The sequence below is a fragment of the Pinus tabuliformis genome, chromosome 7 (genome assembly GCF_031772625.1).
Source record: "Pinus tabuliformis cultivar Carrire ecotype Pingquan chromosome 7, CPIR1, whole genome shotgun sequence".
Taxonomy (NCBI): domain Eukaryota; kingdom Viridiplantae; phylum Streptophyta; class Pinopsida; order Pinales; family Pinaceae; genus Pinus; species Pinus tabuliformis.
Window position 1 is genome coordinate 530796956 of NC_142293.1, and position 19027 is coordinate 530815982.

At 38.4% G+C, this 19027-nt stretch overlaps 1 protein-coding gene across 1 annotated transcript in view; it reads right to left on the minus strand.

Annotated features, from left to right (window-relative positions):
* LOC149248385 (uncharacterized) overlaps nucleotides 1–19027 on the minus strand; it is a 149938-nt gene that overhangs the window by 78515 nt on the left and 52396 nt on the right. Inside the window, exon 2 of the mRNA XM_089458415.1 lies at nucleotides 5527–5745. Within this exon, the coding sequence (XP_089314541.1) occupies nucleotides 5527–5745 (219 nt within the window). The remainder of the gene's footprint in view (nucleotides 1–5526; nucleotides 5746–19027) is intronic.

Sequence of the window (19027 nt, forward strand, 5' to 3'; positions counted from 1 at the left end):
GTGGGTCGCATAAAATCCTTTTTTTTTTAAATGAGCTAATTAGATTAAGTTTGGAAAGGGGGGGGTTTAAATATAACATTATCATTCACTTCCGCACATTCACATACTTCGTCGGCATCTTCAACAATTTTTCTTCAAAAATCCATGACTTCTTCATCCGCATGCCATTTTTTTAATCGGCCTAATTTTTCGAGATCTTTCCATTGGAACACTTAGTTTCAACATCTGCAACTTTAGTTTCTGTTAAAATGGAAAGTCCATGGCAAGTTATTCTTGACAACACCAACTACTTCCAATGGTTGTCCTACATTAAGGATTTACTTAGAAGTAAAGGTCTTTATAGAATAGTCTTAGGCCAAGAGGCTAAACCTAAAGATGAAGATAAGCAAGCCAAATGGGAAAATAGGCAAGATCAAGCACGTGAGTTTATAGGGATGTCCATTTCTCCAGACCTTAGATTCCATATCGTAAAATTTGATACCCCTGATGAAACAATGAAACAGCTCAATAAAGTTTTTGGAATTAAAAATGAAATTAGAGCCCATCAACTCGAAAATGAGTTGCTTACGTTGGACCCCAATAATTTTTCTTCCATTGTAGATTTTTTGTCCAAGTTCAAGACCCTTAGACTTCTCTTGGAAGATGTCAAGGTTAAGAAAAAATATGGTAGCCTTATCTATTCCATTCTTACTAAGTTGGGACCAACCTACTCTGTGTTTGTTTCCACCTTCCATTCTACAAGACAAGCCTTTATTTCTCAAGGACAGGACTACAAGTCCCCCTCTTTTGATGCGTTTTGTGATTCTTTAATAAGAGAACAAGAAAAACTCTTCAATCTTGGTCTTCTTAATATTGGAAACTCTTCTAAGAAAGCCTTAGCAGCAACCAAGTTCAAAGAATCCTAAGAAGCAGCATCCTAAAAGGAATGGTCCTAAACGAAACAAGGGTCCTAAGCAATTTCAGTCTCAAAATGAAAAATCAATTCAACAAAATGACAAGGCAAATAAAAACAAAGGAAAGAAGACCAATAGATATTGCAACTTTTGTAATCGAGATGACCACTTAGAATCCAAACGCTTTAAGAAGATGGAAGCCTTGGAAATAGCAATGAAGAAGCATAACATCCATTTGGAGCACTCTTCAACTTCAACTTCATCTTCAAGAGGAATGCTTTCTGCATGTGGTTGTCAAGCATCTTGGTCTGGTTATGCACTAAATGTATCTTCTTCTTCTCATTCTCATGAGTGGCTCATTGATTCTGGAGCTTCTTATCACATGGCCAAAAACAAAGCCATGTTTTCTTCTTTAAATGATTCTAACACCAAAAATATATATGTTGGTGATGATAGATCTCTTAGTGTTGTAGGGACTAGAACTATTCATCTAGACAATGGTCAATTTAATGATGTATTATGTGTTCCTACCTTATCCTGCAACCTTCTATTTGTATATCAGATAACTCATTCAGGTGAAGGTAAAACCGTTGAATTTTCACCTCATGATGTTGTAATTAAGGACCTAAGAGATCCTAGACAGATTTTAGCTACTGGCATTGCTGATGATTCTACAAGGTTGTATAAGTTTAACAAGTTTGGGTCATCAACTCTTTCCTCGGTATTTGTTGCTCATAATGATGAAGTGAGGAAACTTTGGCATAAGCGATTTGGTCACTTAAACTATCGCTCCCTTCAAAATCTATGTAAGGAAACTATGGTGACAGATCTTCCTATGGTATCTTGCAGAGATGGTGTTTGTTCCGAATGTGTACTCAAAAAACATCATCAGGATAGTTTTGAAAAACATGCCTCTTGGCACGCCTCAGCCCCTTTACGGCTTGTGCACAGTGATTTATGTGGTCCACTTCCAGTTGTTTCATTCTCTAGCTACAAGTATTTCTTAACTTTAATTGATGATTTCTCCAGATGCACTTGGGTATACTTCTTAAAACTCAAGAGTGAAGTCTTTAACATGTTCTTGGCCTTTGTTAAGAAACAATCTAGACATCAAATTCTTAAGCTAAGATCTGATAATGGCGTAGAATATGTTAACAACAAATTCATCAACTTTTGCACTAAGCATGGAATTAAATTGCAACATACTGTTCCATATACTCCACAACAAAATGGTGTAGTTGAAAGGAAGAATCGCACCTCAAAGGAAATGGCTAATTGTATCCTTCAATCCAAACGACTTAGTCTTAATTTTTGGGCAGAAGCAATTAACTATGCAAATTACATAATAAATCGCACTCCTACTAAGGTTTTAAAGAATATCACTCCAAAGGAAGCATGGAGCTCAATTAAACCAGATGTAAGTCACTTTCATGTTTTTGGAAGTGAAGAATGGGCCCATATTCCCGATGAGAAACATAAAGCCTTAGAACCTAAGAGTGAAAAATGTATTTTTGTTAGATATTCTGTAGATGTCAAACGATATAGACTTCTTCCACCTAAATCCAAAAATTTTATCATTAGAAGAGATGTAAAGTTTGCAGAAAATATAACGCCCTACGAGCCTAGTTAGGCAGATGTGCCACCTCTCTCTATCCCTTCTACATCTGAAAATATTTCTTCTTCAAATGATGACAGCAAGGTTGACAATCCTCCCCCACCTTCTCGGGATCCTCCTTCAACTCCTCAGCGTCCAAAATGGGTCTGTGCTACTCGGGATGCAGCAGGTGATCCTACAGATCAGGGACGTACACGTTCTCAGTGTGATAGAGCCTCTTCTTTACTGGCTCAAGCTTCAGCGAATTATGATCCTGACACCTTTGCAGAAGCTTCATGCCATCCAAATTGGGACGCAGCTATGAATGAAGAATATCGTTCATTATCGGCAAATGATACATGGGACCTTGTCCCTCTTCCAAAGGGACGAAAACTTGTTAGATGCAAATGGGTTTACAGAACCAAGTTTGGACCAGATGGAAAAGTTGATAAACATAAAGCTCGTCTTGTTGCTAAGGGTTTTCCACAAGTTGAAGGCATTGACTATACTGAAACCTTCTCCCCTGTTGCCAAAATGAACTCTATCTGCCTTGTTCTTTCCCTTGTTGCCTCTTTCAAATGGGAAGTCCATCAGATGGATGTTAAATCTGCCTTCTTGCATGGGGACTTGCATGAAGAAATCTATATGGAACAACCTCATGGCTTTATACAAACAGACTCCAGCCTTGTATGTCGGCTTAAGAAATCCCTTTATGGTCTCAAGCAAGCCCCTCGGGCTTGGTATGCCAAAATGGATAGCTTTCTTTTAGATACTATCTTTTCTAGGTGTCATTATGACAATACTGTCTACACCAAGAAAGTGGGTAAGTCTCTTATCATTCTTGTTCTTTATGTTGATGATCTTATCCTCACTGGTAGTGATCCCAACCTTATAAACCATGTGAAGTCCAGCCTTAAAAAGCAGTTTGAAATGACAGACTTAGGACACTTGCATTATTTTCTTGGTCTTCAAGTCTTGCAATCCAAGGAAGGTATTTCTCTTTCCCAGTTCAAGTATGCATGTGATCTTCTACGCCACTTTCACATGGAAGACTATAAGCCAGCCCCTTCTCCCTTTCAGTATGGAGCCAAACTTTCAGTCACTTATACTTCCCCTGAAGTTGACGCTGCCTTATACCGTCAGCTTGTAGGCAAACTTTTGTATCTGACCCATACACGTCCTGACCTTTCCTTTGTTGTTGGCCTTATTGCTCAGTTTATGCAAAACCCACATGAAAGTCATTGGAAAGCAGCGAAAAGAATACTTTGTTATGTTCGAGGTACAGTTTAGTTTGGGATTCATTATAGTGCAGAAGCATCTCCTCTATTGGTTGGTTTCACTGATTCTGATTGGGCTAGTGACCTTGATGATCGGAAGTCTACTGCAGGTTATGTCTTCTCTCTTGGTTCTGAACCTATTACATGGGCTTGCAAGAAACAAAGTGCCATTTCTCTTTCTTCAGCAGAAGTAGAGTATCATGGTGTCGTAAAAGCTAGTAAGGAAGCCCTGTGGCTTTGTCAAATCCTATCATAGTTTGGCTTTCAGCAGCAGCATCCGACTACACTTTGGTGTGATAATCAAAGTGCCATTCAACTATGCAAAGATCCAGTCCCACATCAACGTAGCAAACACATCGAACTACACATGCACTTCATCAGAAAGCTCATTCATGACCATGTTCTTGAAGTGCAATATTGTTCAACCGATGATCAAGTTGCAGACATCTTTACAAAGGCTCTTACAGAGGTGAAGTTTACTAAACTTCGATTTATGGTTGGAGTTCAGGAAGTTGTCGCTAAAAGGGGATATGCTCTAATGCCTCCTTCCTTCTCCTATTGTGTCATATTTGTACATCCTTCAATCCTATCCCAAGTTGTTCTTAAGGGGGGATGTTAGGATATTCTGACATATAGGAGATAGTTAAGTATAACTTGGTCTAGTGTAGAGTTAGGTAAAGTGTGTTTCTTTACTATGGACTTTTGTAACTTACAATCCGACGGTCACAATATGTTCTAGACATGAAGTGATCCAACGGTTCATTCTCTCCTCGGTATTACCGACACTTGATCTGTGGCTTAACACCTGATTGGTCTATGATCTCTATTTAAAGAGCATGGAGGGTCATTTGTAGGGTGACCATTCATGAGAGAAGCTTATGTAATTTTTCCTTCTTTTACATTAATAAATTGCCTGAAGTGGCCACGTTGGCTCAGGCCGTGGACTGTTTCCCTCTTTGAGGGCTTTAACCACGTCAATAATACTAGTGTATTGATCTGTGATCTATTTGTGAGCTGGCATGGTATTCCAATATTTACTATATTGTGAGTTACATACTGAATCTGAGATTAAAGATAAGGAGGAGCATTATGTACTCACATTAAATATGATGATGAACTTTCTCAGATTATATACGCATATTAATGATGAGAAGCATTATCTACACATATTAAAGATCAAGACAAGCAATTGGGGTGGGCTCATATAAATGAAAATGTAAATCAAGCACCACCCATTTCTGCCATCATTTGTCTCATGTGCCATTTGCACTTGCCCCATTTTACTTTATTACATTTTGAGAGGTGCCACAATGTTATTTCCCAAAACATTTGGCCAAAAATCAAAGGACTGCATGACAAAAGAGAGAGTATGAAATCTGGACCAAGACCACTACCATAGAAAACAAGATAAATAGTGTATGTATCATATCTACATAATGCACAGTCTTGCAAGTTGCATATGAAAAAAAAGATCTGTACCTTAAAACAGACAATACAACAGACCATGGATTTTATGATTTACACTTGAGCAGTAACAAAGATAATGACAATCGGCCGTGGAGGAATATCATAAAAAGGATGTCATGACAATTGTCACTAAAATGAGGAGCAACTCAAATATACAGGAACATTTTCGCTTTTACTTACCATAGAGCACTCACATCCTATTTCAAACAAAGAGGAATTTAGCATGGCATATCATATGCAAATAAAACCCGTAACATGAGCAAATCCTTGTGTTAAAACTCCGCATAAATCTCACCTGTGACATAGCTCTGGCAGAACCTGCTTGCCAACTCCTTTTTGAAGTAGAAATAAAAACTGATTTAAATGGTGTGAATCCTGAATAGAAATTTTTTGATTGCAAATCTTGAGCAGAAAACCTCATCTTCCTGAGAGTATGGGGTGGACATTTGAACATCACTGATTGGCGACATTGGGATACAACCTGAGGTCCCAAAACATGTAATGCTGTCTTCCCCTGCCATAATAAACACAACAATGAATGCTAAACTGAGAGACAAATACAAATCTTATACATAAGCGATATCCTCTAATGTGCTATGTTATGTTCCTTTTATTACTGGATGAAAGTGTAAAATAACAACTGATCTAAAATGGCTAATTCGTATATTTTAAAACAATATGAGGACTGAAGAAACTATATATTTACAACATGTTGAAGACATTTTAGTACAGGTTTTAACCTAGCTTGAACTACCTTCACTTTATCTCCAATTTTAACATACAAAATTAAATATATGTCGTTTCACCTATATTCTCCAAACAAATGTAAAACAGGAATAAAATGAAAGGAGACACATCAATTTATGTATAAAAAAAGATATCTTAAAATGTTAAGCCTTTGAGATCAAAGCTATCTGTTTACCATTTAGCTACTCCATCATAAGAGAACATAGCTAGCAAGCCTCACAAACTATAAAATCCTTAGAAATAGTATTTTTCGTCATTCTTCTTGATCTTAAGAATAATAATTTTATAAACATCAACATCATGTTCAGTTCAGTTTTTAATATTCACCATGAACTGTTGTTGAATGTAGCGATGGGCTCTATCGGAGTCTAGCTTCTAATATTATATTAGGAAGTGGAGCATATGATATAATAGATTAAAATATTTTCCAATCACGAGAATGTCCTTAATTCATTATTATTTACTGGGCTAACCTAAGAACTTTTTGTTATTGAAATTCAGGAATTTACTTAATTTTAAACATAAATCAAATGAAATTACTAATCTTATTTTCTAATAGCTTAAATTCAGATGTTAAGGATAAATTATATATTTTAATCATACATGCAACCTTTACCCAATATAAAGAGAAGCATAGGGCGACAAAATATTGAAGTTATTTCATATTTCTTAAAAAATAAAGAATGGTCGTATGCATGTAGAGAAACTAGGAAAATAGCCTCAAGTCCTAATATATGATTTGTAAACTGCCTTGGATATTCCAATGGTCAATTCATCACAATAGATTTTCTTACATGAAGGAATTTGCCTGTGACGAAGTGAGACTGGGCTCTGCTATCCAAAGCTTTTCCAGTATTTGCACCAGTACTAGGGAGGACTCAGGAGTTAATCCATTCACCATTATAAAATTCAGAAGTGCAACACGGAAATAGAAGCTACAGCAAACACACCAATCAACACCATGTGGGAATCCAGCAATAAATTGAGGGCTATGCCTCTATCTTCACTTCTTTTTTAGATTACAGTGCAAATACAGAGATCTGCACTCACTATGGAGCATACAACCATTGTGGTTCTTAAGCCAAACTCTTACAACAGTATTCTTATCTCCTCTGCTCTGCTCTCTTTTGCCAACTCCTCTCCACTCTACCAAGGAGCAACTACCTACTATTTGAGCTTCTTTCTCTTGTCGCTGATGGGATTTAAACTACTCCCCCACAGATGCTCAGATTCTCCTAGCTGTTCAACTTCTAGAATCCAGATCTACTCTTTCCTTGGCTAAGAATCAGTTACATTCATTGCTGCAACAACCATCTGAACCTTCCTAGTGACCCATGCATTTCTATCTTCCACCTGTGAATGATGTTGCAAGGACCTGGCTCTCTGTGGATTAGAGTGGGGCCTAGGGGGATATCACCATGGCCTGCACTACTAGCTACCTGAGAGATGTAGCTGGCCCCTATTTCTTCTTTCTCCCCCTATGCCCTGGGTCTTCCTCACATGCAGGAGCCTTCCACATGTCATTTTTTTTAATCTAGAGATGGTCAAGAAGTGAGAGACCTTCATCTTTAATCTCCATCTGATTTCATCTGACAGCAAGCCAACCCAAACGTATGATGAATCAGAGTTTAGTCAAGTGCCCAGCGTTCCATCATGGAGGAAAGCAAAGCTTCAAGCTATAATTCACCCACAGAGCCAAACTTCTATTATATCCAATTTCGATTGAAACTACAAGACCAGCTTCAACGGGCCCTCCTTGTGTCCTACACCTCCATAGTCTCAAAAACATTACTCACTCCAGTTCTGCCTATTCAATGGCGTGATGCGCCCATAAACATTATATGATTTAACAAATTAGGTGTCTGGACTCTGAACTTTAAGAATGGAAGAAAATATTCAATCATCTTCATCCAATCATCCATAGAAGGATTGTTAGCATTCCAAGCTTGAGTCTATTGATGACATGTTGATAACGTGCTCCCTTGAATATTTGCACCAATAATAAATTTGGCCATGTAGAAGCTTACTTGAACTACTAAATTCTCTTTAAAGTGATAATTTTAGGGTTTAGTTCTCACAACACACCATCTAAGCTAAACACAACATCTTAAGAACTTGGGTATTAGAATATGAGCATTCAATTGTTTCCAAATCGAAATTCAATGCAAAAAAAAATGACCACGCATCTTGAAAACATTTTAACTATGGTGACATAGGGATTTAGCTTTTTCTAACAAAAATTTACAAAATTATTTTGACGTAATATTTGTAGTCCATGAACATTTGCTATCGAAATTTCAACCACCTAAATGTCAGCATTAAACGCATTAAAGGAACACCCACTCAAGTTTGATAGTGTTTTTCAGCAAAGGTCCAAACTCATCTGACATACATGTTGCCTAGTAAAACTAGTTTTTTCTTTCAAATAGATGAAGCCTTGACATGGTTTACAAACAGAAAGATATTCATAATAACAAGACCAACTAGAAATTATAACTAGCTCAAACAACCGTAAGGGGCATATAGAATAACCAAATAAGTTAAGACATTCTGAATGGATCTCTAAATAGAAACTAGGTAATATATTTATATAATTTGAATGGGCATACTTATATGCGGATGTCCCTTTGGTTATATAACATCTACTTAATATAAAATCTTGAGGGATGGTTCTTATAAATCTTTATGCTCTTAAAATGAATCAACCTTGATGCAATTAATGAAATTACCTTTTGCTACTAGCAGGAGGTTATCCCCTTGTGATTGAATTTGATCACAAATCGTTCAATCTACTTTTATTGGCTTTGAAAACTTCGACTGGAATTTGTTGGTAAAAGGTCACAAAAGGATGTGCTCAGAATCCTTGTAATAATGTCATTCCATCTTTAAAAATTTGAACTACTAGTTAAACATTGAGAGGCAAGTGCTGCCAAGGTATTCTCCAAAGAAAGAGGATTAAGGGCATGTGCTTGATTTTGAGTGCTCAAGTTTGTAAATATTATATCAATGTTGTAGATAGTGATTCTTCAAAGAATTTTGGGCCTCATGGATAAATTTTAGATCATTTTGTAGTTTGGGCATTGTTATCACCCAAGTTGCACATGTATGATGAGATCCCCAATCCAGAATGCACAATCCAATGGGAACCCTTTAGGAAGGTCAACCCCTATCACCTCAGCAACCTGACCTCTTGCTTTAGGCCAGCTCTCCTCCAACTTGGGGGGGCTTCGCTTCTAGAATCACTAAGGCTTAGTCAAAAGAGCACAAGGTGATGTCAATGGTAGCCTTAGTGAAACAATTTTTTTTAAGATTTTTTAGGGTTCTTTTAAGGAAAAAAAAGAGTGATAGAGGAGTATGAAGATCGGTTCCAATATCCTTCTAGGGATATGGAGTCAAGAGAAATCAAGTGGCAAGATGAGATCAAGAAGAAAACCCTCTTAAGTCAATTCCCTGATGTTTTATGGATTAGGGCAAAAAGCTAGAGCCTAAGAGCAAAATTAACCCCTTGGCTAATCAAGGAAAATCATGAAATCAAGACCCAATTAGCAGGGATCCCTCCACTGGGAAAGCCTTCGACCACAAGATCAACTATGGCATGAAATAGAATCAAAATATTTACTAAGGAACTTTGTAGTATGGCCTAGCAAGGAGGATTAAAACTTACCCTAAACCAACAAAGGAAAGCATGTGAGAAGAGTCGTTAAACATCCTCCTTCCACGTGACAAAACTGCCCTTCAAATGGATCGACCTTAGTAGGCTTGTGGTAGTCTTGAGTAATCACAATAATGACTTTAATGATGTAGAAGAAATAATCAAGAAAGAACAGCTTCTTTCTTGGTCTAGCTACCATCATCAAGCCTCCAAATGGTCCAAGGTTGTTGAATATGGTCATCATCCTCCATGGAAGATGCGTCAAGAATGGTCCAATCTTGTAAATGGTCAGTGATCATCCATAGTTTAGGCTCCAAAGTATGATGAAGTAACACCCCAAGTCAAATATGTCCAATGTCTCTCCAAGTTTGGTGCAACAACTACATGAAAGGTTGGTGAAGTACTCTCAAGGGGGCGGCACTATGAGAAAAGCTCCACAAAACATGAAAAATAATGGTCCAATACTATGTTGCAGGAAACGTGGTATAGAGGCCCGTTTTCGTACAGAAACGGGTACAAAACGCGGAAACGCGTTTGGTACTGCCGTGAAACGCGTTTCCGGCCGTACTGCCACATTTCCCGAAACGGAAACGTGGCCAGTACGGCCAGAAACGCATTTCAGGGCCGTACGACCCACGTTTCCTCATTAACTTGTGTTTTTTTTAATTTACTTTTAGGGTATGTCAGTGACTTCTTGTTGCTTCTAAATGTGTGTCTAAAGTTATAAAAGTGAATTTTTGCCCTAGTGTTGATATGCAGTTCATAAAGAAGTTTGAGGGATATGCAGTTCATGGTAATGTTAAATTCTTAAAGTAAAAGTGATATTCTCTTTTATTTTTCATTTTCATCCTTTTACTTAAATTTTTAACATTACCATGAAATGACTCAGGATGTTTGAGAGTGGTTTCGCCCTCATTGGATTTCATATGGAGAAAGTAAAATTTTAGATCTCACTCAAAATCCAGCAGACTTATTTGTTTTTCAGGATTTCAGGATTGGAGGGATTGCAATGTTTCCATTGGATTTTATCATGTACTAGGGTATGGAACTTGTATTTAATCAAGAGAACCAAGCCCTTTATGCAGGGGAAACTCCCAATAATCAAGATCATGTAGGGTACTAGGGTATGAAACGTGTATTTAATCAAGAGCACTAAGGTTGTTCGACTATGTAGGAGGAGACTCCCAATACAACAATGGTCCATATAAAGAATGGGATGTGGATGCAGAAAATCCTGATTTGGATCTCTCTCTTGCAGCCTTATAGTCTTTATTGTACTTGCAACCTCATATATTAATATAAATAAAGGCTGATTTTGAGATTTGGATATATAATAAAGGTTGCTTTTGGATATTCCGATATTTTTATTTTCATTATGTGATCATTCATGAGTAAATGTGATGTAAATTAAATCTTAATGTTTAAGTGTAATAAATTATAATGTATCGTTTATGCTTTATGATTGCACATATATATATATATATATTTAAATATTTTCAATATATATATATATATATATATATATATATATATTCGCGTTTCCTCGTTTCCAAAATTTGGGGAGGTCGTGTTTGGTATCGCTTCCCGTTTCGGAAACTCGTACCCGTTTCCCCGTTTCGCGCAACTTAGGTCCAATAGTTCCAAATAGTGTCCCAAATGAAGGACCATGGTCATGCTTTGGGTCAAGGCACTCCATGAAGCGTGGAAGATGCTTCTACAAGTCAAGATTTGGGCCATAAAACCCCCATCCAGCCAACTGACGCCAAACATAATGAAGTTAATCTCCACTCCAACTCACTTATTCTTTAAGACACTTCATCCAAGCCATGTCCACATCATCTAAAGGTGCATCAAGAGAGTGATACATCACCCAAATCATCCAAGTCATGCTGCCCACGTCAATAAAAACCCCGCTGCTATCATAGGTGCAAATCTGCCTCAAATAATATTAAAATCAGTTCCAAATGGACCAATGAGGAGAGCATTCCATGGTTTGACACATGGCATGCAAAGGAGATGTTAATGTCCACAAACAACCAAAAAACTGCGTCGGAAGGTTGTTAAAATTTGGGTACCAGAGAACAAGTGGTTCCCTAAGGCTTTGATCTTTGGCATAGGGAAAAGTGTCCAAATTTATTTGTATTTTTCTCCTAAAGTGACTTTATAAGTGGTAAAGTTACATTCTAATTTAAAAGTGACTTTATAAGTGGTAAAGTTACATTCTAATTTAAAGGTGACTTTATTAAAGTCAATGAAAAATTAGAAAGTGAAAAAGTGAATATGGGAATAAAAGGCTAAGTGGGTCTTTATTTAAGTGGGTGAGTTAAAAATTAGAAAGTGAGAATTAAATGCACATTTATTCTCATCCCTAGATCTAAATCAATCTCAGCCATTAGATCTTAGGGTAACCCAAAAGGTCATTTAAAGAGTAAAATGAGAAGAGAAGAGAGAAAGATCAATTCATTCTTTCATGAGCATTTGAGAAGACGAGAAGAGATAGCAAGGAGAAAATTTCTAAGCAGTGAGGAAGTGAAGGAGAGCAAAAAGAAGACATTTTAGCAAATCTGGGCAGTAGAATTTATTGGCATGCATCCCAAGGCAAAATCGCACAGCATGAGAAAAGCACAAAAATCGAGGTAAAGGGACAGCAACAAGGGCAAGAATTTCGAGGCATATTTGGGCACGAATTTTGAGGCAGTCGTATTGCTGAAGTCTGTACAACAAGTTCTGGGAAAGTTTTTAGAGGCAAGTCGTACATCAAGTTTTGGGCATGAATTGTGAGGAAGATTTGGACACGATTTTCGAGGCAATCGTATTGCTAAAGTCCGTGCAACAAGTTTTGGGCACATTTTTCGAGGCAGCCGTATCGCTGAAGTCCGTGCAACAAGTTCTGGGCATGTTTTTCGAGGCAAGGCGTACAGCATTTAATGTTGTTTTATTGTTGGAAAATTTATGTTTTGGATGTTTGTTGATTGGCACGATTTTCGAACTAGAATTCAAGCACGGAAATTAAGATAAGTTGTAATTTGTCGTTGCTGGAATTTTTACTGTGTATTTCAGTTTCTTTGTAAAAGCATTTTCAGAAATAAAGAAGAGCTCTTCAAATTTGATTTTCCCCAAGAGTTGTATGGGGTTTTTCCAAAGTCACATTGACCAAAAATCACTGTTATTTTCTGTGTGGCTGTCATAATTTTTCTGTGTTTTATTTCTACAATTTCAACAGTTGTGAAATCTCTAAATTTGTGTTTTCAAAAAAATATTGTCATTTCCAGATTTTAGAATTTTTATCATGCTTGAATTTAAAACTAAATGAATGGAGTGATAAAGAAAACTGATAACCGGAGTGGGGGTTGAAATTTCTTCATTGTATCAAAGCTTGGTTGGCTAAAGAGTGCAGTGTGGGACAGCAAAGTGAAAATTACAGCAAGCTTATTTTTACAAAGAGAACAAAAACCTTTACCACAGATTTGAAAAATTCAGTTTGGTAGGGCAGTGAAACATGTCTTTGGCTTTGAGAGTGGAAGACAGGTTGGATGGGCAGAAAAACTACAGTGCATGGAAAGAAAGAATCCAAAGCATCTTTAAGGAAGCAGAAATCTGGAGCATTATGGTAAATACCACACAGAACCCAGTAGTAGTACCTGTTGACCTTGTACAATTGACAGAGTTTAACAAAAAGAATGCTAAGGCAAAAAGATTGATTCTGGAAGGAATCAAAGATCATTTCATTCATCATGTGAGAGGAAAGATTTATGCACATGAAATGTGGACAGCCTTGGCCACTTTTTACCAGAGCTCAAATGAAAACAGAAAAATGGTCCTAAAGGAGAAACTGAAGGCCATTAAAATGGCTAAGACTAACAGTGCTACAGCATACCTCACAAAGATCACTTCAGTGAGAGATGAGTTGGCAGTCGTAGGTGAGATCATTGCACCCACTGAGTTGGTGAGGATTGCTTTGAATGGTCTTCCCAAGACTGTTGATTTGGGGTAGCATCAGATGTGCTCCACCAAATTTGGTCGAGAGGTTGGGGCACATGAAATCTCCAATACCCAGAAAGGGTTTGGGCAGATTCTAAACAGATAAGGAGATATTAAAAAAATTAATATTTTTAATGGAGTCCCTAAGTCTAAACTTAGGGAAAATAAAATATTAACGTGTATTAATATGAATCTGTGTTAGAATGGTCCAAAAGACATGGATGAAGCTAGATCTAATCTTAGCCATTGATTAGGGACTTATTCTCAGCCATTGATATGTCGACGTGAAAAGTATAAGAGGAGGCTTGAGGGTCACTAGGAGAATACACCAGAGTGATCAGTGATTCTATTCTCTAGAGCGGGGTTTGCTAAGAGAGATAGAATTAGTGATCGGGAGATGCAGTTGAGGGCATTTGAGTACAGAGAGGCAGAGATAGTGTCGGGAAAGCAGTGCAGTAGCCAAGGAGAGTGACACAGAGCCAGCCAGGGATCACGCAGAGGCATTCAGGCGCTGCACAGAGCCACAGAGAGGCCAGCGTTGCTGACGCAAAGGGCCAGAGGGCTGACACAGGGCCTCCCAGGGCTGATGCAGACCCATTTAGGGTGACGCAGGGCCAGCGTGAGGCAGAGAGGGGCTGACGCAGTCCAGAGAAAGGCTGAAGTTGGGGTTTTTGGGGTAGATTTGTGCTGAGTAGCTGCCGGAAGGATTATCCGAGGTTTCAACCAAGGGATTTGTCAGAAACTGAGAGGTATTACTGCCAAGGAAATTCTCTATTGGGTAGGCCAATTTCGGCACCCAAATTGTACTCTAATATTGCTTAATAAGAAAACCCTCAGATAGCTGCACCAGCTTTCCCACATTGGGTTTTTCCAGGGACATTAGTCCAAAAATAATGGTGTCATATGGTGTGTTTGTTTCTGTTTCTTTTAGTTGCTGATCTATAATATGTTGAGCATGCAATAGTGTTTATTTTCAGTATTTACATTTTAAATAACTTGTTAAGTAAATAAAAAGTAGGTAGGAATAAATCAGATAAGTGCATGGAGGGTTTCTAACTAAGTAAACTTAGAAACCTCAACATGGTATTGGAGCGTGATTACAGATCACAGGAGGACTAAAGGACATCAGCCGAGCGAAGCAATAGCAGCAGAAAATAGTTGTCCCGAGGTGACAAAAGTTGTTTCTAGCAGAGCAGCAACAAGGAAGGGTGATGCAGTGCCTGCATCATCAAGGGTGAGCCGGCAAGAGGCAGCGCAGAGGCTAAGGAAGGCAAGAGAAGCCTCACGCAGAGCCAAGCAGTAGCTGGGAAGGCTGACGCAGTTGGCTGAGGAGGTCAGGGTGCTGGTGCCGGGATTGCGCAGAGCATAGGAGCTCTCACCTTCAGGTTGTTGGGGTTTAGAAGGCTGCGAGAATATTGCAAAGCGGGGCTAGTGAGGTACTGTAGTCAGAACAGTACCTGATAGAGCAAGGCTAGAGGAGTTGTTGCCGAGGGTTTCTAGCCGAGGAACCCGAATCAGTGATGCGATTGCACAAGACGATCAAAGTAGGAAGCATCTCGACAGCAGTAGAAGGATTTCCAGGAGGGAAATCAGGACTAGAGGGAGTCTAGAAGAGAACTTCTGGATGGGAAGTAGAGACTTAGAGGAGTCGAACAGAGAACTTCCAAGAGGGAAGTAGAGGAGCATCATGGCACTACACGGAGTAAGAGACCAAGATAGACTGGACGAAGCATTGAACTTTGCAGTCTGGAAGGCCAGAATCTTATCCGTACTTGACTAGAATCGTGTCAAGAACTTTTCCTTGAAGGTAATAGTTGTCCCAGTCAAACCCGATGATAATGACCCAAACAAGTTAAGAACTTTGCCTTCAAGAGTTCAAAGCTCTTGTGAAGACCCAAACAGGTAGGAAGATCGAGGTCCTCAGGTCGGACAATGGAGGGGAGTATACCCTTGGTGAGTTTGTTGATTTTTGTGCTAAGGCAGGCATTAGAAGGGAGTTCACAGTTCCTTACAACCTGTTGATGCCTCTAAAATCATTGCATCAACATCGGGGAAAACCACCCGGTTCGGACCTTAAAGCAGCTCCTTTTCCGTTTGGTGTGGTGGCTCCAACTGGATGTAATGGGACCAGTTTCCCAATGATATATGGGTGAATGATTTGTAATATATAACGGGAATGATAAGTGATCTATTCTAAAATGCGAAAATATACAAAAGTATCTAATCTATCCCAGGAATTCTTTATCTTAGTGCGATTCTTGATTGTTTTTTATTGACAAGTAAACATGAAGATGACTTACTCATAAATAAAAATATTCATTCATATGATAATTACTTTGTTCAAGTAATTGAACAAAGTAATAATTAAAACGTTATCGCACTAATCTTAAAATATCACTGACATATACATTTGAAAGATGACAATTCAGAAACATTCGATAGTGACAGGTTACAGAATTGTAATAGAAACATATACACATCAATAATAGCAAAGCTGATAAATGTTGATTCATATAGAAGCATAAAGCAAAGACATAGATAGTAGTACCGTATGCATTTGGGTCTCCTCCGATGTGAATCCCATTCAAATCCTGTCTTTTAATCTGAGAATACTTTCATAAGAAGCAAAAGTGCATATCTCATAAAAGCCTTCTTTATCAAAATTCAGAATTCAGGTCCAGTCTTTTATAAAAATAAATATATCGGAAGTACAGTAGTGCAACTCCCGACTTAAGTCTTAATACAAAATTGAGGACCCTTTCTAAAAACATGAAAGGGTCTATAAATACTACAAAAATAACAAACTATGAAAGAAAAATGCTATGCGCTGGTATAACCAAAACATAAAAATGTGGAGATCATCTTGAAATAGCAGTGCTGCAGTCGGTTGAAGGGATTCATTGAATCGGCTGATCTTCTTGTGATCGGAGCTGACAAATGGCAAGCATTGGTTGAACCTCTGGTGGCTGACTCATACGAGAGTGTAACTGAGCTGCAAATGTGGCATCGGCAAGTTCAGGGATCATATGATTGATCGCATCTGTGAGACACTTCATCGCCATTCGCTGACTATGTGGTTTCACAAGGAAAAACCAAAATGTTTCCCATGTTAAGTTGTGAATGCCTCCGATCAGTTTTTCCCTATGCGTTAGCTCCTATTTCCACTGTTGTTCTAATGCTTTCACCTGTGGGAGTTTGCCTTGAGAGCATTCTGTTATTAGATTACATAAATACAGACTGTTATTGATTAATTCAATCAAATTATTTGTCGCTGATCTGCATCTAGATGTTGCTCTCTCAGCTTTCATTAACTGAGACTCCCATTCGGAGAATAGAATTTCTTTATGTGATTCATGTATCTTTGGCAGGTTGGCAGCTTTTCCTTCATTTGAATCTTGCCAAGATAGAAACTTATTTAAGCTCTCATCTGCCTTCTCTAACTCAAGCCTTGCATCTACTGACTTATCGATCATAGCTGCTATGATATCACATAAAGGAATGGCCAATGAGATATTATGACACAGAAGGTCTAACTGCCGCGATAGAGCCTTGGTCATCTCCAGGGCTTCAGTTTTGAATTCTTCTACCTTGGGATATCCTTTGAATTGCTCTATTTGGTCCTTCATTTGAGCGATTTGCTCTTCTTTTGATTTATTCATCTGCTTGTTCAATAATTGTAGCTTGCTCAATGCTTGGGACAGTTCCTACTGCTTATGAATAGCTTGCTCATCAATTCTTTGCTTTTCATTGAGCAATTGCTCATTCAACTGGTCATTAAGTTGTTTCTGTGCCGCTAACTGTTGTTCAAGCTGCTCAATTTTCTGTTGTTTTTCCTGTGACTGTGCCTCTAACAGTCTGATCGCTTGATCCTTTTCTTTCAACAAATTACTGACCTTCGATGCCTTATCCATTGTTGTCGTTGTATATGCTCCGGCATACTGAGAAAGTTTAGTTAGATCTTCGGAAGGATTTACTTCCTCCCTCCATACCACATTCATCATTTCCATTTGAGAAGTCAAAAGAGGAGAGTGATCAATTTTCCTCTTTTTCCTTTGCCTTTTGACTACAGCCCTATGCTTAGGGTTGTAGAAGACATCCAGTGGTGGTATCTCTTCTACATGCAAAACAATCTCATCGGAGGGATTTTCAGGAATTATTTCTATGTCACCATGAATCTTGGGTGGGCCGCTTGTTCCTTCAATTGGAACTGTATTGAGTACTGATATCTGAGCTGTGGACACCTCCGGTGTAGTAAACCCTTGGGTATTCTTTGGATTACTGATAATAGAATCGAATTGCTCCCATTCCTTGATCAACTTAGGGTCAACATTACTGTGTGTATCAAGGGGTTTACTAACTGTTACCTGCTCTGGTTGTTGTTCTAATGTCTTCTCCTTTTCAGGAACCTTTTCCACTTCAGGATTATTCTCAGCAATTTTCTGTTCAATCTGGCCTTGTGGCTGAACCGTTGGGTTTGTAGCTAACAAATCCAAAGGTAGGGTTTCCAATCTCTGAGCCCTGAGCCTATTGAATTTTTCTATTCCCATTTTAGTCATAGCCAATCCTTTAACCTGGAAAAATAGTTCTGCTGAAGAAAACAAATCATCAAAGATATCCTCTTCATGATCAAATCTGGTGAGTTTAGCCTGAGAAGTAACATTATAGGCAACCTTTTTAGGGTCATACTGCCTCCTTGGAATAGTTGCGAGATTTAACATCTAAATTTTCTCGGCCTCTTTCTCTGCATGTTTATAATCATGCAAGGTAAAAGCACCACACCGAAGGGGAAATGTAGGCCACATGTGTTTCTTGGAATCCCTAAGGGTCTTTGACATTCCCGCAACTGTTATCTGATATGCTAATTCCCGGCCAATAATTTGTCGGGGACGTACAGAGGAAGAACATGAGGATCAGTGAGACTGCCAAAAAGCCTTACATAGGTGAATTTCTCTTCTCCAAACCAACTTCCCACTGCTGTTAGGTCAATTGTCGCTTCCTCAGATATCCTAGGGGTAGGCTTATTGAATATGGAATAATATACAGGCAGAACAAAACCATTACAAATTCTATACAAATGATTCCTATAATGGGCTTTCCATAGCTCTTTGTGATAGATGTGAACAGGATTGGGATCCTGGGGAGTCCATTTCCATCCGAGAATGGGGTATTCAGAATTAAAACAAATGATGTCGAGAATATAGGCACTGTAGTAAAAAGGAGGAATGACCTAGGTAGTTGCATACCTCTTTCTTCTATATTCCAATATCTCGGTGGCTATTCTATCAGAGAGAATATTTGCCCAATCCATAACATAACCATGAATTGCAGCTTCCATTAATGGGACCATGTCTATAGAGAACTTAGTAGAATCGTGGACTCCCCACAGTCTACACATCATAGCACCAGCATAGCAATA